The sequence below is a fragment of the Gopherus evgoodei genome, chromosome 3 (genome assembly GCF_007399415.2).
Source record: "Gopherus evgoodei ecotype Sinaloan lineage chromosome 3, rGopEvg1_v1.p, whole genome shotgun sequence".
Taxonomy (NCBI): domain Eukaryota; kingdom Metazoa; phylum Chordata; order Testudines; family Testudinidae; genus Gopherus; species Gopherus evgoodei.
Genome location: NC_044324.1, coordinates 71,943,226 through 71,963,829, shown reverse-complemented (window position 1 = coordinate 71,963,829; position 20,604 = coordinate 71,943,226). Strand labels below are relative to the sequence as shown.

General features: G+C 40.7%; 1 protein-coding gene across 1 annotated transcript in view; it reads left to right on the top strand.

The window, feature by feature from the left end:
* Window positions 1-20,604, top strand: part of ELOVL4 (ELOVL fatty acid elongase 4) — a 67,630-nt gene that overhangs the window by 9,999 nt on the left and 37,027 nt on the right. Inside the window, exon 2 of the mRNA XM_030555802.1 lies at window positions 20,371-20,558. Coding sequence (XP_030411662.1) covers window positions 20,371-20,558 — 188 coding nt within the window. The remainder of the gene's footprint in view (window positions 1-20,370; window positions 20,559-20,604) is intronic.

Genomic DNA, 20,604 nt, shown 5'->3' with positions numbered 1-20,604 from the left:
TCGATCATAATGTTGTATTAATATAGCTTTCTGCATTTAACTTGCTTGTTTTTAAAGAAAAAATTCTTTGTTTAATAAGCATTTAAATGGCTCCAAATAGGTTTTAAAGTTCAAGTCTCTGAAGTGAATGGGACGTAAACCTTTACTATTGCTGTATGATTAGAGAGTATTTTTAGTGGGCCTAGGTTAGAAGAACAGCAGGTCCCTGTTCATATGGCTGCATCTTTGCAAATGTGAGAGGTAAAAAATGGACTTTCAGAATGTTGTAGGATGTAATAAGAAAGCTGAGACCATGAAATTCTAAGGTCCACATTTTTCTTTCATGCCCGTAGTACTGTCACTGATGTTAAAGCCATACAAGTTCTATTTTAAACATTTTTCAGTGTGTTCTTTACCGAGGGCATTTCTACATGTACACATACTGCATGGCACTCAGGGGTGTAAATCTGGAGTGGTCCAGTATGCTAAGTGTCTGTGCAGAATCTACTACTGCATGCTGAAAGTATGCTAGTGTGCTTTGGCATACAGCTGATTCAACCTAGTATGTCAAAGTGCACTAAAGAGCTTTTAGTGTGCATAAGCAGAGCCCACATGGACAGTTACTGAATGGCATGCGGAAGCACTTTAGATTTGCACCCCAGCATGCCACATAGTAAGAATATATGGTATACCTGCCTTGAACCATTTGCATTGTCCCAAAAGCATCCTTCCCATATTTGGCAAAGTGAGTAGGGATAAAAGTGTGATGGTGTCAAAGAAAAAACAGCCTAATTTTAAATGTAAGGTTTTCACTGATGCTCACTGTATGCACCCAGAAATGATTTGGTTTGGAATTTTTTTTTTAAGTTAGAAGTAATTGTTTAATCAGTGTTCACCCCACCCCATCCATGAGCAACGTCACTAGTTCTCAGCAAGGACACTGCTGACCTTTGGCATTGGCAGTTCTGTAGCATTAAAAAAACCAAAAACTTGTGGTTAGTGGGTTTTGGTTTTTTTGTTTTATGGTGGAAATGTCATTTCTCCACTGAGCTGTTTCCTTTCTCCATTGTGACCTTAAGTAGAGCTTTTGGCTCAGCAGAGGAACTTATGGTAGATGTCATACGTGGCTGCAGGCCCTCACAACAGTGTTGCCTATCTGTGGCACCTACAAACTGTAACTACCTCCAGCCCCCAAATCCTTCTGTGCCCACAGCATCATTGTAACAATTTTTTTGAAAAGTCTCTGCTAGGATTGCCATGTGATTAATCTAGTCTAATGTCACTTCATTGTGCTAGTGCATGTCAAGGAAGCATTTCAGCACTATGCCTACAGTCTTCTGGTGCTTGTAAGTATGTGAAAAATATTCATTTAGATGGATGAGAACAGAGTTACATTAGTAAGGATTATAAAAGTTTAAAAGATGTAAACCCCCCCGCTTCTGGATATAAGTTGGTCTTTAGCCAAGTGGGCTAGGAAGACCTGCCCATGAGGAAGTATCTTTTAATAGCTTCCCATTTCAGGATTTCCAAATATAAACTAAACTAGATGACCTTGTGGTCTGATCTGGTACTGCAGTTTATTCCATAAGTGTGGAATGCATGCATATACACTGGTGCCAACTAATGCTCATATAACTCACTGTCTTTTTATTCAAATTTGGTTTGCTAATCACAACCAAGGAATGAGTTAAAGTGATACTGCAAATTAAAGATGGTGATATTTCCATTCTAAAGTTCTTATTTTAGTTGCTTACACTTCTCAAAAACATTTTTTTTGTTTGTCTGAAGCTTCTCATTCCTGGTTTCAGGAAAGTTTCCCACTAGCCTTTCCTTCCACAATGTTTCACAAAAATAGACTGTATGGTTTTAGAATTATGTTGGCACTGGGTTAGTCCTAGGTATTTTGAATCAGTTAAGAAACCTTTAGGATGAGTGTTTTGATTTGTGTATGCCTGCTCATAGCTAATAAACTAAACTTTGTTTTAAAGCTTCAGATGTGGCATGCAGGAATGCCAATCTTAGTAAACTTTGCCTTGTTTAGAGAAATTTGGTTTGGCAATAACAAAGTGAGGAATGTATGAAAGCCATGTACTGCGTAGGCTTGATATGTTTCCTGCACTGAAGAATGCACTATTTGCATATGAATTTGCAGTCACTCACCAATGATTGTAGTCAGTGTTATGGGGACTGGGGAAAACGGGGAAGGATGCAAGTCAGGAGGTGGCTTGAAGGAGGTGATCTTTTAGACTTAATCTTCTTGACCTCACAGCAAGTTTATATACCCTGTGAGCTTGGCTCCTTTATTCAGTGTGCAATGGTTTCACCCTTTTCTTGAAGCAACTGCTCTCTTTTATTGTAACCTATACCCTTTGAAAGATGATGTCATGCAGCAATAGAAGGTTATTCTTGGGATAAGTATATTATGGGAGTCACAAGCTGAAGTATTTCTAGGATATTTTAACAGGTTACAAATATTCTTATGATATTACATCAGGGATGGGCTTCTTTAGTATTTTAATGGGGATCTGTGTAATACACATACATGTAATTTTTTAATAGATGCATGGGGTTTCTTTTATAGTCATGTGATTTATATAGTCCTATTTTAAGTGTACATGTTGCTTTATTATTGGTATAGAGTGTGAAATTAATAGCAAGGCTTTCTTTCAAAAGACAAACTCCTTTTAATATGTTTAGGAACTGTACAATAAAGACCTCTCCCACGCTCCCACCCCATTTGTTCTCTGACTCAAGATTGCTACTGAGAAACAGCATGGTCATATTTAGTTTTCTAGGTAGCTCTACTGGTTTGGGGTCCAAAGTTGCTCCATCCCATTTCTTACTGGAAAGGAGTCCTTAGACGTATCTGTGCAGTCTTCTAGAAAGAATAAGTTTAAAATGTATACATTTACTAGTTATATTTCAAGTATGATTGAAATTGCGGGTTTCATTCTACAAACCTCTCTTGGTGGCTTATACCTTTTTAACAGTCTTTGGCTTCAGGTATCACAGGGGTAGCCGTGTTAGTCTGGATCTGTAAAAGCAGCCAAAAGTCCTGTGGCGTCTTATAGACTAACAGACGTATTGGAGCATCAGCTTTCATGGGTGAATACCCACTTCGTCGGATGCATGACGCCATGCCTCCAACGAAGTGGGTATTCACTCACGAAAGCTGATGCTCCAATACGTCTGTTAGTCTATAAGACGCCACAGGACTCTTGGCTGCTTTTAATTTTTGGCTTGACATTTTTAATACTGCTTGTATCCAGCTCGAAGAAGGAGGTTTTTTTTAATTAGAATTATGGAGAGGGGGAAAAATTAAACTAAATCTGTCTGCCTGTTTTTAAAAATGGGAAGTAATTCACAAAGGTCAGTTACTTGGCTCCCATACTCATTTTTGGTCTACTATCCATATAATTCACCAGAGCACCTACCATGACTGTCACAACAATGGTTTATGTAGAATCCTCTTACTATAGGCCTATGCTGTTTTCCTTATTAACATAGTTGAAATGCTGCTGAGTGAAGATAAGCCCGATCAAACAGCCAGTAAGGCTGGTTAAGGTTGGAATTGGTTCAGGGAAGGGCCATGAGATTGATTAAAGGACTGAAAAACATGCCTTATAGCAAAAGACACAAGGAGCTCAGTCTGTTTATTTTATCAAAGAGAACTGAGTGACTTGATCACAATCTGTAAGTACCTACATAGGGAACAGAAATTTGATTAGAGGTCCCTTCAGTCTAACAGACAAAAGATATAACAAGATCCAGTGCTGGAATTTGAAGCTAGACAAATTAATAAGGTTCACATTTGTAACAGTAACCACCATTGGAACACTTGATGAAGAGTTGTGGTGGATTGCCATCACTGGACATTGTTAAATCAAGACTGGGTGTTTTTCTAAAAAACATGCTCCGTTTCAGGCATTAATAGTCCTGTTGTCTGTTATGTGCCTTCAGCTCAGTGATAAATCTATGCCTTAATTCTCCATCTGTAAGAGTCACAGAATGCTAATAAATTAATTAATGCTTCTGAGTCACACATAGTACAGTGGTAGAAGAAGAGGAGCATCAATTCCTAAGAAGACAGTCATGTTAAAATCCTTTTAAAAAAATTGTCCATGTTACCAATATCTCATGTTATTAGAAGTGAAATAATTTTATTTACTTTTTGCATTTTTCTTGGCTTGAATTAGTCAGTTTTACTTCTGTTTATAGAAATTTGTTACTCTGGTTCAGTAGCATCTTTTCATACAACAGCAAAATACTGAAATGTTTGGATTGCAAATGCCATAGGGAAAAGTTTATTTTTGAAAATTGTTTCTGCTGAAATTTTGGAAGTCTGACATTTCTATTGGTCTTGGGTTTTGCAAAAAGCTAATTTTTTGTCAGATTTAAGCTTTGGAACAAACTAGACGCAATAGCATCGCTTGAAGTGCTGTCTATGGCACAACTGGCTGAAGTGTCAGAAGAGGAATTTAGCAGAGGCCTGGGTGGGAAAAGCATTGCTTTTTTCTCCTGTTTGGTGGTGTTTAAGGAAACTGAGATATGAGTTCACCTTTAAACTCAAATTGAACAGACTGGTTAGTCATTCGCCAAAGGGTTTAAGGGCATATTTGCAGTTCCTCTGGAAAGCATTTCTCTTGTCCATTCTGAGGTTTCCATTATCTTGAACTACTGAGCAACAGGATTCACTCGCCTCTAGAGCACTTCTTCCTGGCTGCTCAAGGCCTGGTATCCCCTTACATTCTTTGCTCTCAGTGTTCCATCTCATTGAGACTCAGCACACTCCCTCTTCATGACTTGGTCCTCCAGCTGGGTCACTGTGTGTTGTCCCTTCTGGGGCAGGATGGCTGCATATCAAAGTCTCTCCAGATGAACTGTCTGGCTGCCTTTCCAGGTCATCCTTTAATTCAAGACTAGGGCACTTCCCCAGCCCACCACTGAGGAAACCCAAGCCCAGCCAGTAATCCAGGTTCCAGTACAGGGACCCTCTGTTCAGCAACCACAGTCTGCTTACTCCCAGACTCTGTTACTATTACCCTGTGCTCATTCCTTATTTTGTCCTCTAGCACTGGTCCTCCAGGATACTACTGGAGCACTCAGTGGCTGCTTCACTCCTCTCAGGTGCTTGCCAGAGTCTAGATTCCAAACATACTTCCCTGCTCCCAGGGAATGATTGCAGACTACTTCCCCTGTAGTCCCCTTCTATTCTGAGCTTGGGGCGGCAAGCTGCGGGGGGGCGCTCTGCCGGCACCGCAAGGGCGGCAGGCAGGCTGTCCTTGGCAGCTTGCCTGCGGAGGGTCTGCTGATCCCGCGGATTTGGCGGACCTCCTGGAGGCTTGCCTGAGGAGGGGCCGCTGGTCCTGCGGACCCTCCACAGGCAAGCCGCAAAGGGCAGCCTGCCTGCCGTGCCTGGGGCGGCAGAATGCCTAGAGCCGCCTCTGATTAGCCCACCCTACACCTGCTCAGCTGAGCTTCATCTTCTATTATGGCTTGCCTACCCAGCCTAATTCTCCCCTAGGTGCAGCCTGCTAAGTTGATTGGCCCCTTCCTAGCTACCATAACCCCTCCAGGTGAGGATTCTTTTAACATCCTGGCAGACTCTTGACAGGCTAAAAAAATGTGATAAAATGTATTTCAATAAATGTATTTGACATGTTTATTATGTGTGCTAATTCTTCACTTTACAAGCTTAGGACCGAGTGTTGCAGACACTTATTCAGGCTTTGTACCGTGAGTGATTCCCTTCAGGTCAAGTAGATTATGTGCAGTAGTAAATACTGTACTTGTTAGTAAATGTTTGCAGGACTGTTATTTAGTAAACATTTGGGCCGTTATTTCTGAAGCATAGTGTTTCTTTTAGCAGTTTTAATTCTTAAAATCTCCATCAGAAGGAAGCTAATTTAAAGCCTTTATAAACATTTTGTTGTAGTTTAATATGTGTGAGCTCATTAATCCTGACTTGCTTTCTTGCAATGGTACTCTTTTGTTTTGTAAAGTCCTTGCTTAATGATAGCAATAGGAGGGCTGACTAAAGGTATCTGAAAAGTCAAATAAAATACAGTACCTCAGGAAGTGAACAACTGGTTAGTAATATCTGGGATACTATCATTTTCGATGGAATTATTAAAATATCAGTTTAAATTTTGTCAAAATACCCTGAATGAGCTAAAAAAGCTTACTCATGAAGCATGCCTTTAGAAATGTAATTGTTTAAAGACATCTGCAGAAGCGATGGTAATTGGACAGATGGATATGCTGGATTGGCACTGTAAGTGTCTTTGCGCTGAGAATAGTAGCCATAGCTATTAATACTTTGAAAGGCTCCCCAGATAAATTAGTGAGTAGCAACCTTCTAGCTAAGGAATGAATATGCTCTTAATCTAAAAACCTAGACTATTGTGTGTTTATATTACATGAAATATAAATGCAAGGATATTTTAAACCTGCATTATGTATTTTTAAATGTATAGTGCTTTCCAAAGCTAATATAGAAATTGGATGGAAAAGACACCTTAGACCATGCAGTCACCTTTCTGCCAATGCAGGATTTTCCCCTTCAATATATATTTAAAGGTACAGTGTTCTTCTGCCTCTTTCCAGAGTTTATACTTAACTGGTTAAAATAATTTTGGAAAGATTAATGTTTGAGTCTGTATAATAACTTACAGGAAATTATAAAGAAAATAGCCCTTAGATTTGACAGAAGCATATTTCACACCAAAAAAATTGAACACCGTATACTATGATTTGGTTGAGCTTCTTTCTGTTTCAGCTTTCGCTCACCACATTATTGATTTTTTCCCCCCCATTAAAAACTTTGGAAGATAGATTAATTTTGTGTCCTTAGCATCCGTGAGTTCTTTGTTTTCTTAGCATGTAGGTGTTTTATTTAAGTCCCTTTATTGAGATTCTTCCCTCAGTGCATGTGTGTAACTTCCACTAATGCTAAAGCAGCATGTGTCTCATAAGGAGAATTAAATACCACAAAGATAGGTACTTTAAAAATAAAGATTAAAATATATGTTTATCTCTTGCTTCAGATTTATAATGTGGGATTATAAGAACTTTCACCCCTGTCCACCCACCGACAATTACTGTAAAACTTACTCCATATGAAGGTCTGAATTTTGTATATTTCTCATGTGGTAAAAACATTAACATTTGTGACTGCTAGACTCCTTGGTTTGTTTGTTTTATTTTCTGAGTTCATTCTTTTGGCTAAGTGCAAATTAAAACTCTTACCTTTTTGGAATATACATTTTATTTTTCTTACAAAAAGAGATGTAGTTGTGTTGTTGGCTATGCTGTAACAAGTCATTTTACTTGTGATCAAATTAGAATCTGGGTTTTAGGATTTGGAAGATAAATGCATTAATCCACTGAAACATTCAGTCACTTTCTGTCAATTCTAATCAGATAAAGGCATTGGTAATTTTGAAATGAAGCATTTGGAGGGGTCAGCTTTCTTGCTTTCATATTTAATTTTCATGGGAAGATTCATTTCTCAAATTCATGTGAATTTGCTGGATTTAATAAGTCAGTAAGTCACTTTAAAAACCATAGTTTTTTGTGCCCAGCAGATGTCATTTATGGTTATCACACTGTCTAATGAATAGGGTGCATAATAGTACTGATTTTGCTGATGTAAGGATGTTTCTGACTTTTTTTTTGCATTTTAACAAATATGTTTGAATTCATTATAAGTATGATATATTATCTGACTGTGTGAATTAATTTTTTTTTAAAAGAAACTCAGGGAAACATCAGAGTGACAGAAGACTATGTTCTTTTGTATACTTCAGTCAAGCAACCTTAAATCAGTAAACTGTAGTGAAGTTGTTTTATTTAAGATACTTATTATGTATTGCCTGATTTGACCATAGCTGTGTGAGTTAATTTAAGCTATTATAAATGGGTTTTGCATGGACATGCAAAGTAACTTATAAAAGAAATGTTGAGACATGATTCACATCTCCAAAGGACTACTATATTTCTTGATATATTGAATACATTCTAGTAGCTCTACTGTAAAAATATCTTTGCATTTAGTATTGAGTCTCATAAATAAATATAAGAAACCATGGTGTAGTAGGTGTGATAGAAGTTACCAACAACTAACTTATCAGTGGTAGTATGTCAATAGTAGAATTGATTATTCAAAGCATATCTCAAATTGCTTTCAGTGTAGTGGAAGTGAGTGGGATCTTGTCACCCCTCGTGCAGGCACATTACACCAAAACACAGTAGAACTGGTAGATTCTGGAACTACGGTTGCTGGGGGTGCGGCTGTGCCCTCTGGCTTGAAGTGTTTCCATTATATATAGGATTTACGGTTTGGCTAAATGGCTTCTAGCACCCTCACTATAAAAATTGTTCCAGCACGCCTGTTAGAACAGTCCGGGGGGCGGGGGGGGGGGAACGGGGGGAGAGACAGGCCACAGAAAGGCCACCCAGGCAGACTTGGAACGTCAGTGCACAATGAAGAGTGATACTACTTTGTGCTCTCTTTGAAAATCTTTTGGATAGACGGGGGAACAACTATTAACTGTGTATCTGAACTATGCAGATCCGTTGTTCAAGCTGCAAGCACGGTTACAGTTCAGGAATTGTAACAGCAACTGTGTAGCTGCTGTGTGATTTGCTCTGTACGTTGTGGGGAGGGTTGCCACCCCACTGAGATGTTTCCTCAGGTATTGTATAAGTGGTGAAGATTTTACCATAAGTAGAACATATCCATCTCTCTCTCTCTCTTTCTTTCTTTTTTTTTTTTTTTTTGGTACCTGATGTTGTATAACTTGTAGCATTATACTTTGTGATTTGGTGACCTATTAAAGGCATAGCTTTGCACCTTTACACAAAAGAGAACATAATTACACTAAGAAACCTATTTTTCTTGTCACTTGGAGACTTCAGCTTTACTAGCCTTTTTTGCATTTTATCAAGTTTTAATCCTATTTTTGAATTTCAGAGTCCTGTATGAAACCTTCGGCCGTAATCCTGAAACAGATCTGCATGGGCAGGCACCAGTAGCAGTGTGCAGCCCTAATAAAGTCATGAGGGCTCATCACTGGGTAGTGGTGTCTGTCCATCAAGATCCAGTTGCCAGATCCAGGTCTTCTTTGGCTTTGTCTATCCCAGAGGAGGGGGAACTTCAAAACCCTTCTAGAAACTATCTAATTCTTTTAAGTTTAATGGCATTGAGTGCAGTTAGTATTTGTGAAAGGAAGGTGGTGGTGATATGTCACCCATATTTTTTCTTATGGAAGGAAATGAAAATATAGGAGAAGATTTTATATCTGGCTATTTTTGTCATGGGTGGAGCACCTAGTTCAATAAACTATTGGACTAGTAACTAAAAATTTACCTGTCTCTCTTTACTTTTGTCTTCTTTCTTAAGGTTTGTTTAGGATTATGATTTCTAATAATAAGGGGCACATTCTCTGCTCCAAGGAGTTCACAATCTAATAGGATCCTCTTTTTATTCCATTCTATTCATGCATGACAAAGCATTTCTGGATTACAGTGAGATAGCTTGCTCCAGAGTAGGAAAAGAAATTATGCTATGGAACTCCACTTGTACAGAAGATCTTGAATCATTTTAATATATTCTGTTCAAAGGAAATAATAGAAAGAACCCAAACCCTAATCCACCAGACATACCCTAAACATAGGCTACATAAAAAGCCCCCAGAGTGGTTTAAAAAAAAATTCAGGTAGAAGACCAGCAGCAAGGGAGGAGGGAGGCTACCCAGTTTATTGCACCGAGTGCAACATGTATGATTACCTGCCTCATGGGCACGTGCCATATGTGTGCATATGGTGTTAGCAACTCACAGCCCTCAGAGATAGAGTATGAGCTCTCAAGGCCAGAATAGATGAACTGAAGGTACACAAAGCAGACTTCTGGGGACATAGTATTGTTAAGGAGGATGAAAGTGTCAAGGCAGGAGAGCATCAACCTGAAGCAGAGGGAAATGGTCCCATAGTTGGGACCCACCTTCCAGATGATGTCATGATATTCTCTCACACTGAGGATGCCCTTCCATGAGTGGAGGCCCAGTTTGTAGGAAGAGATCGGTAATAGTAGTGGGGGATTCTTTTATTAGAAATAAAGGTACTTGAGGGGTTTTGATGACCAGGAGAACCTCATGGCAAAGGCTGCGGATCTCATGAGACATCTAGATAGCCTTCTACTAGCACTAGGGAGGAGCCAGTGGTCATAGTACCTGTTGGTTTGATCACTGACGTAGGGAAAGGTAACAAAGTAAAGGCTGCTAGGTAAGAGAGTATGGTCCAGGACTTCCCTAGTAGCATTCTCTGAAATGCTTTAGATTCCACTCACAGGGCCAGTAAGGCGGGAAGAACTGCAAGGTGTAAATGTGTGGATGAGACAATGATGTAAGGTAGAGGAACTTAGGTTTATTAGGAACTGGGGAACCTTCTGGGGAAGGAATAGCTTATACTGGAGGGATGGGCTCCACCTTAACCAGAATGGAACCAGACTACTAGTACATTAAAGAAATCCTCTACAACTTTTTAAACTTTTAACTAAGGGATGGGGGAAAGCTAACAGGTATGGAGGAACACATGGTTGGATCAGAGACACCCCTAGGGAGGATTTATTAAAAGAGATACTTTATATCCTAGTGTAGAAGATAGGAAAGAAATTGGTAAAGTGCGGGTAGGATGTAGTGAGGAACAGTCAAACATAAGAGTCTCACTTAAACGTAAAAAACGAAGGGAAGCAACTAAATACCGACAAAATGTACAACTGCAAATTCTAGAAGTCTAAATGCTAAAATGGGTAAAATAGAGTACTTGGCATTAAATGAGGCTATTGACATAATAGGCATCACAGAAGCTTGGTGGAATGAGGAAAATCAATGGGACACGGTTATGCCAAGATACAAAATATATAGGAATGACAGTGTGTGTTGTGCTGCTGGGGGAGTGGCACTATATGTTTAAAAAAAAAAGGCAAAAAGCATAGTCAAATAATGTGAAAATCTTAAATGAATGAAACTGCACCATGGAATCTCTATAGATAGAAATTACATGCTTGAATAATAAGAGAATAACAGTAGGAATATACTACTGATACCTGACCGGGATGATGTTGGTGATTATGAAATGCTGTGAGAGGTTAGGCTACAAAACCACAAAAAGCAATAGTAATGGGTGATTTCAACTATCCTTTTGTTGATTAGGTAAATGTTATCTCAGAGTGTGATGCACAGGTAAAATTTCTAGACTCCATAAATGACTGTTTCTTGGAATAGCTAATCCTGGAATCCATAAAGGAAGAGGCAGTTTTTGATTTAATCCTAAATAGAACAGGATTTGGTCCAAGAGGTGATATAGCTGAACTGCTCTGTGATAGCAACCATAATGTATTTAAATTTAACATCCTTGTAGAGGGAAAATATATTAAAACAAAAAACAATCCATAGTAATATTTAACTTTGAAAAGCGGAAATACACAGGAATGAGAATGCTAGTTAGGCAGAAATTAAAAAGAGCAGTCAAGGGTAAAGTAGCATGGAGACTACTTAAAAATAATAGAGGCTCCATAATAGATGTTCAAACTAAACGTATACACCAAATCAGAAAGGAGAATAGGTGGACCAAGAGAATGCCACCATGGCTAAACAACAGGATAGTGGAGGCCATTAGAGGCAAAAAGGCATCCTTTAAAATTTCGAAGTCAAATCCTAATAGGATGGAGTACAAACTCTGGCAAATAAAATGTACAACTATAAGGCAGGCCAGCAAAGAATTTCAGAAGCAACGTGATAAATACACATAAGCTAAGAATAATTTTTTAAAGTACATTAGAAGCAGGAAGGCTGCCCAACAAGCAGTGGAGCCACTGGATGACACAGGTGTTAAAGAAGCACTCAAGGAAGATAAGGCCACTGCAAAAAAGCTAAATTAATTATTTGCATTGGTCTTCACTTCAGAGGATGTGGTGAAGATACCCACATCAGAGCTATTCTTTTTGGGTGACACATCTGAAGTACTGTCACAAATTAATGTGTCAATAGAAGAGGTTTGAGAACAAATTGATAAATTAAACAGTAAGAAGTCATCAGGTATTTGGTTCTGAAGGAACTCTGATATGAAATGGTAGAACAACTAACTGTAGTATGTAACCTATTGTTGAAACAAGGTGACTGGAAGGTAGCTAATGTAATACCAATTTTTAAAAAAGTGCTCCAGAGGCAATCCTGCAGTTACAGGTCAGTCAGACCAATTGGGCAAATTGGTAGAAACTATAGTAGAGAATAGAATTATCGGACACATAGATAAACATAATGTGCTGGGACAGAGTCAACTCGGCTTTTATAAAGCTAAATCATTCCTCACTAATCTATTGGAATTCTTTGAGGGAGTCAATGAGCATGTGGATCAGGGTAATCCAGTCAATGTAATGTACTTGAACTTTCAGAAAGCCTTTGACAAGGTTCTTAAGTAAAGCAGACAGTCATGCATAGGAGTGCGGGTGGTGCTTCAGTACCTCTCAGCTTGAAGTGGTTTCCATCATATACAGGATTTACAGTTTGATTCAGTGGCTTTTGGTTTCAGTGAAAGCCAGCACCCCCACTCTACATATTGTTCCAGCACCACTGCAGTCATAGGATAAAAGAGAGAGTCCTCTCATGGATCAGTACCTGGTTAAAAGATAGGAAACAAAAGGTAGGAACAAACGGTCAGTTTTCGCAATGGAGAAAGGTAAACTGCGAAGTCCCCTAATGATCTGTACTGAGACCTGTGCAGTTCAACATGTTCATTAATGATCTGGAAAAGGGAATGAACAGTGAAGTGGCAAAGTTTGCAGATGATACAAAATTACTCAAGATAATTAAGTCCAAAGCTGTCACAAAGGAATCTCACAAAACTAGGTGACTGGGCAACAAAATGGCAAATGAAATTCACCATTGATAAGTCCAAAGTAATGCACACCAGAAAAAAAATTGTGTCTTATTTATCTATCTGTCTATCTACACAATGATGTGTTCTAACTTAACCATTACCACCCAAGAAATCCTGGGAGTCACTGTGAATAGTTCTCTGAAAACTTCAGCTTAATGCATAGCAGCAGTTAAAAAGGCTAAGAGACTGTTAGGGACTATTAGGAAAGGGACAGAAAATGAAAGAGGAGTATCATAATGCCGCTATATAAATCCATACCTTGAATACTGTATCCCATCTCAAAAAGGATATAGTGGAATTGGAAAAGGTTCAGAGAAGGGCAGCAAAGACAATCAGGGGTATGGAATGGCTTCCATACAAGGAGAGATTAAAAGGATTATGGCTGTGCCGCTTAAAAGAGATAACTAAGGGGGGAGATGCAGGAGTTCTATAAAATCATGAATGATGTGGAGAAAGTGAACAGAGAAGTGTTATTTATCCTTTCACACAATACAAAAAGCAGGAGTCACCTGATTAAATTAATAGGCAGCAGATTTAATATAAACAAGAAGAAGTACTTTAATGTACAAATAACTTATGGAACTCATTGCTATGAGAGATTGTGATGGCCGAAAATATAACTGGGTTAAAAAAAGAACTAGGTAAGTTAACATAGGAAGATCCATCAATAGCTATTAGCCAGGATGGTCAGGGATGCAACCCCATGGTTGGGCAACCCTGAACATCTGAATGTAAGACAGGCATGGATCACTCCATAATTGCCCTGTTCTGTGCTCTCCTCCTGAAGCTCTGGTATGGGCCAGTCAGAGACAGGATAAAGTGCAAGATGGACCATGGTCTGACCCAGTATGCCAGCTCTTATGTATGTACTAAATACCATGCCAGCCTGAGCACAGGACTCCACTGCCTCAGTATTAGCTAGGACAAGTCATTTGACCTTCACTGCCCCCTTTTCCCCTGTTTGTATGACACTTATATAGATCTTTACCCTCTTAATAATTTTTTTTACAGATGAAAATGTAATTATTTGTATTTATTATTCATATTTCTGTCCTATATTTCCCAAATTAAATTAGCCAGACTTTATTGTGTTAATTATGCTCTAAGCATGCAAAAATATTACGGGGGGTGTGTGTGTGCGCAGAAAACAAGGATAAAACAGCAGAGGAGATTGACTAGTAATTTCTTGATTATAATTGTGTCTAATCCATGCACCTTTTATGCCCAAGCACTTTACAAACATAGCTATACTGATATACAAACTAAACTCAAGAATCACTTCTCCTTCCCCTTAAATGCATTCATTGTCAGGTTCTCACTGAACTTCACTGAGGGCTTCCCCTCTGGGTGAAAAATGTCCATTGTCCAAAACCTCACAGTAACGGTAGGCAGGAGTTTGACAGGACATGAAGAATCCAGAGGCAGTTTTATAAGGTCCAGTCGTGTGCCTGTTTTTGAGGTCCCTGTATGTATATATAGGCAACCTGAAAAAGACCATAGACTAGAGGGGATGGGGACAGGGACAGCATCAGAGGCAGTGTGGGGAGGTCAGGGTATATCTCTCCCTGTGGGTAGCTGCTCGCATCCCAATCACCCTGGTTCCTATATACTCCCTGGCCAGGGCTCAGGGTTACAGGGTGGTGTGTGACATGTGCTGGAGCAGAAATATAGATCAGCTCCCACAATATTTTCATTGCAGGGGTGTAGCCCCAACCTCTCTTGGTTTCTCCACCCCTGCCATATGCCTAACAAGAATGCACCCAAAGTGTGTGCATATGCAGAGTATGGGTGTTTACAAGGATTTTGAAACGAGATGTCAGACAAGCAGGCCTATGATCTTTGCATTTCTTTGGGAGAGAGCAAGCCCAGTCAGTTCTGACAGGCCTAACATCAGTGGAGGCACAACACCCATTCACATTTAGCTATGAATGTGAATGATACTGTTATAAGTATTAGTACTAAAGTCCCCTTAAGGCCAATGTGAATTTGTGCTTTGGCAGAACTAGAGAATGCAATCCTGGACCACTTCTGAAATCTGTGGATTTCAGGATCAGTTTCATTTTTATCTCAACATAAAGTGTTTTTACTAATTAAGCCAGGGATCAGCCACCTTTGGCACGTGGCCCGGCAGGGTAAGTGACCTGGCAGGCCAGGCCGGTTTGTTTACCTGCCGTATCTGCAGGTTTGGCCGATTGTGGCTCCCACTGGCTGTAGTTTGCCACTCCAGGCCAATGGGGGCTGCGGGAAGTGGTGTGGGCCGAAGGATATGCTAACCACCGCTTCCGCAGCCCCTATTGGCCTGGAGCAGCAAACAGCAGCCAGTGGGAGCCCGCGATTGGCTGAAGCCGCGGAAGCGGCAGGTAAACAAACTGGCCCGGCCTGCCAGGGTGCTTACCCTGCCGGCCACGTGTCAAAGGTTGCAGATCTCTGAATTAAACCAATAGATATATAGGAATAGCCTGAATTCTACCCCACCAGAAGCTGAACACTGCCGAGTACTGCCAAAGAGGGAAGAACCTGACCTGTCTCAGATGGTAACAATATAATGCCCAATTTACAACTAGGAGAATTAGCTCATCAAAGCAGATTGATTTGTTTTACTTTTTCCCTGCCTGGAAAGAGGATGATAATGGGAACTCTTACCAGAGCCTAGTCACCTTTTAGAGTTAAAGTTGTGGGTTATGCCCTTCCTAGTGCCTGCATTGTCCATCTCCACTCTGGTTTCTTTGCACATATGGTATTTGATTCAGAGGTTTTCTGTGCCAGACGTTTTCTCCTGTTATTTCCATTGGGTTGTAGTTCCCATTGATGCAGAAGAAGGAGTTGCTTAATATGTTGGCAGTTGCTGGGACTCAAATCAGATTCACTGATGCAATCTTGACCCTTTGTGCTGCTCAGGCAGAGCAAAGAAGCTGCAAAGCAACTGGATCTCTTTTGGTTTCTGTGTTACCACACTCTGGCAGCCTCCATGTATGAGATGAGAAGGTGATGTGGCCAGAGCAAGCTACTTCTTGGCTGCTCCCAGCTCTCAGATGGCTCAGAACTGACTCCAAAATCTAGAAGCCATAATTGGTTCCATTGCAGACGCCCTCTTATCTTTGCTTGGCAGAGGCTGAGCACAGACTCTGCGCCAATAATTTCATTCTGTTGGGAAGCTGAGGTTCTGTTCTTTCTGGTGGGATAAGTGTTGCACTTGTTTATCTCAGTTTGCTAGAGAGAAAGCAGTAGCTAGAATTGAATGGTAATAGAAGTGTGGGTGGAATGGTAAAATGGTAATCATCACAATGTGATTTCTGGGAAAATATTTAGCGTCTTGCTAGGGCTAGAAACAAATGCTGCAGTGCTGAGTATCCCAGACTTTGAGTACTGTAAAGTCATGGTTCTCAGTCATGGTCACAGGTTGGATCATATTTTAATAGAGATACTGTCTGAAGAACTATGTTAACTACAGTCTTGCCCTTCATGTTTTCTCCCATTCTCCCCTGGTCTGTTCCACTATATCTCTCTGGCTCAGTTGCCAACTTTCTTGTGGTAAATAAACACTTCAACTTTCACAATAAGCCAAAAATCAAGCTAATCCCATTTAAAACAAGGCCAAAAAAAGCTAATCCCTAAGAACCCCAACACTCTATGTGACTAGATTCCCGCAGCTTTCAGTCTGGGACTGTGGTGGGTCCGCTGTGCACCCCTGACTCTCTCCCCCCACCCTTGCCGCTGTTTGCCCCCGCTTGCCCGTGCTTGCCGGGAGCCAGTCAAAACAAAAAAAAAAAAGCTACAAGCCAAACAAGTTACAAGCCAAAAACTAGCCAACAAGCAACTCACAAGCCAGTTAAGCCAAAAACAAGCCCAATTTCTGCTCCCACCCCACTCCCCTCGGGTTGGCATGTCTGCTCTCTGGTTCACAGTAAATATTTCTCTGCCACCTGGTCCACTTCTCTTTTGCCTATACATGCTTCCCTGACGCTTGGGTCTTCTCTCTCCTGCACAAGTTGCCTAGCTGCCTGGTTCCCTTATCCCATTGGCTCCTCTTATTCTAACAGCACCATTCCTGCTAGTGCAGAGGTGGTAAAACTAAGGCCTGCAGGCAACATCCGGCCCATGGGACCATCCTGCCCGGCCCTTGAACTCCCAGCTGGGGAGGCTAGCCCCCATCCCATCCCCTGCTGTCACCCTTCCCCTGCAGCCTTAGCTTACCATGCTGCCAACGCTCTGGGTTGCGGGGCTGTGAGCTCCTGCCGGGCAGTGCGGGGGTGGGGCTTCCAGACATGCTGCTCTGAGCGGCATGATAAGGGGGTGAGGCGTTGGGGGTTTGGATAAGGGTAGGGAGTCCCGGGGGGGCAGTCTAGGGGACAGGGAGCAGGGAGTGGTTGGATGGAGCTGAGGCTCGGGGTGGGCTGTCAGGGGATGGGAAGCATGAGGGGTTGGATAGGTGGCGTTGTGGGGGGGGGGGCTGTAAGGGGGTTGAGGTGTTGATAGGGGGTGGGGCAGTCAGGGAACAGAGAGTAGGAGGGGTTGGATAGGGGGTGGGGTCCTGGGAGGGCGGTTAGGGGTGGGGGGTCCTGAGAGGGGGCAGTCAGGAGACAAGGAGCAGGGGGGGTTGAATGGTGGGGGGTTCTCAGGGGGGAAGTCAGAGGATGGGAAGTGGGACGGGGTGGACAGGGGGAGGGAGAGGGGGACAAGGCTGTTTTGGGATGCACAGCATTCCCTACCCAGCCCTCCATACAGTTTTGGAACCCTGATGTGGCCAAAAAGTTTGCCCACCCCTGTGCTAGTGACTGCAGTTTTTGAGGCTGTCTCTTCCCTTTTCTCTTTCTATTAAATAGCAACAGCCCTCTATTGGATGTAGTTAGCCTGGTTTCTCTTCCTTAATCCTATCTAGCCTCCAAGCTCTTCATTGCAAAGAAGAGCTTGGACATTTGTAAAAGTGGCTGGAAGCGGGAAGGAAGCGCCAACACCAGCACCATGTGATTTGTCCTTTCTGCAGGCTACAGTCATGGAAATTCTGCTATATAGAACTTGTTAAAAGTCCAGATGGATTTGATATATCTGACCCTAAAATGTGGTTCTAATTTGTAAAAATGGAAATGTTGTGTTTTATATTTTTCTCATCGATTCTGTATTAGAATTGCACAATTTACAAATAAAAAGATGGGGTTTCTGTCAGCCCTGCAGCTTAATCTGGGATCATGTATTAGTTCAAGGTTATGTAACATGACCAGTAATAGAGATTCTGCATGCCAAATTTTACCCTTAGTTGCATATGTACAACTATATTTCTTTCAGTGAGGTTGCACAAGAGTAACCAAGGGCAAAATTTTAAAACAATGATATTCCACAAGTGGCCCTGTAATTGAAATTCAGCTAACAATACCACTGATAGTTCGTGAGCCAGAAAATAATCCTGTTCACTCTCCTACAGCTGTGCTTATGGTAATGAAAAAGTTACTCTTTGTATGTAAAGTAACTAGATACAATTCTGAGTACAGATAAAAAGCAGATCTGCTGATTAAACAGGTGTCATTTTTTATAGGGTTATTTTTCAAAGTGGAGCTAATCTTTAATTACTGTATCTCAAAGGTGTCACAAGGTCCTCAGACTAGCAATGCTTTTTTGACACCAAACCAGGACTTAGTATAGCAAATTCTGGGCCTTTAAGTATAACTTCAGATCTCTGGAGTGGTGCTCAAATGACTCACTGAGTCTGTAAATAAAGGTACTCTCACTAAGCCAGCCCTTTAAACTGTTTTATTTAGTAGTTTTCCAATCTCTTATCATTACCTCTAGATCTGAGACCTGTCATTTAAATCAGCTTCTATACCAGATGACTGGACAATAGCTAATGTGACTCCAATTTTTAAAAAGGGCTCCAGACGTAATCCCAGCAGTTACAGGCCAGTAAACCTGACTTCAGTACTGGGCAAACTGGTTGAAAGTATAGTAAAGAACAAAATTGTCAGACACATAGATTAACATAATTTGTTGGGGAAGAGTCAACATGGTTTTTGTAAAGGGAAATCATGCCTCAGCAATCTACTAGAATTCTTTGAGTGGGTCAACAAGCATCTGGACAAGGGAAATCCAGTGGATATAATATACTTAGATTTTCAGAAAGCCTTTGATGCAGTCCCTCACCAAAGTCTCTTAAGCAAAGTAAACTATCATGGGATAAGAGGGAAGGTCCTCTCATGGATTGGTAACTGGTTAAAAGATAGGAAACAAAAGGTAGGAATAAATGGTCAGATTTCAGAATGGAAAGAGGTAAATAGGGGTGTCCTCCAGGGGTCTATACTGGGACCAGTCCTATTTAACAGATTCATAAATGATCTGGAAACAAGGTAAATCGTGAGGGGCAAAATTTGCAGATGATACAAAACTACTCAAGATGGTTAAATCCCAGGCACACTGCGAAGAGCTACAAAAGGATCTCACAAAACTGGGTGACTGGGCAAGAAAATGGCAGATGAAATTCAATGTTGATAAATGCAAAGTAATTCACACTGGAAAACATCATCTCAATTATACATACAAAATGACGGGGTCTAAATTAACTGTTACCACTCAAGAAAGAGCTCTTGGAGTCATTGTGGATAGTTCTCTGAAAATATCCACTCAGTGTGCAGTGGCAGTCAAAAAAGCTAACAGAATGTTGGGAGTCATTAAGAAAGGGATAGATAATAAGACAGAAAATATCATATTGCCTCTATATAAATCCATGGCATGCCAACATCTTTAATACTGCATGCAGATTTGGTCGCCCTATCCCAAAAAAGATACATTGGAATTGGAAAAGGTTCAGAAAAGGGCAACAAAAAAGGTATGGAACAGCTTCCATATGAGGAAAGATTAATAAGACTGAGACTTTTCAGCTGGGGGAGAGGGGCGTGTGATAGAGTCTATAAAATCATGACTGGTAAGGAGAAAGTAAATAAGGAAGTATTATTTACTCCTCATAACACAAGAACTAGGGGTCACCAAATAAAATTAATAGATAGTGGGTTTAAAACAAACAAAAGGAAGTATTTTTTCACACAACACACGGTCAACCCGTGAAACTCCTTGCCAGAGGATGTTGTGAAGGCCAAGACTATAACAGGGTTCAAAAAAAGAACTAAATAAGTTCATGAAGAACAGGTCCATCAATTGCTATTAGCCAGTTTGGGCAGGGATGGTGTCCCTAGCATCTGTTTGCCAGAAGCTGGGAATGGGTGATGTGATGAATCTCTTGATGATTTCTTGTTCTGTTCACTCCCTCTTGGGTGCCTGACATTGGCCGTTGTTGGAAGACAGTACTGGGCTACCAGTACCTTTGATCTGATCCAATATGGCTGTTCTTATGTTCTTAACTTTAAGAAATGTGATGCCTAAACTTACAATGAATATATTTTATTTAAACTTAATGAAAAAAATGTAGTTTGTTATTTCAGTTAATTTGTTATGTTTTATTTCCCTCAGACAAACGTGTTGATGACTGGTTCTTGATGCAATCTCCATTTCCAACACTGACTATAAGCACTCTCTACCTCCTCACTGTCTGGCTGGGTCCCAAGTGGATGAGGAGAAGAGAACCCTTCCAATTGCGCTTCTTGCTGATTAGCTACAACTTTGGAATGGTTCTACTTAACTTCTATATTTTCAAAGAGGTTGGTCTTGTATTTTTATGCTTTTGAATTGTGGTAGAATTCACAA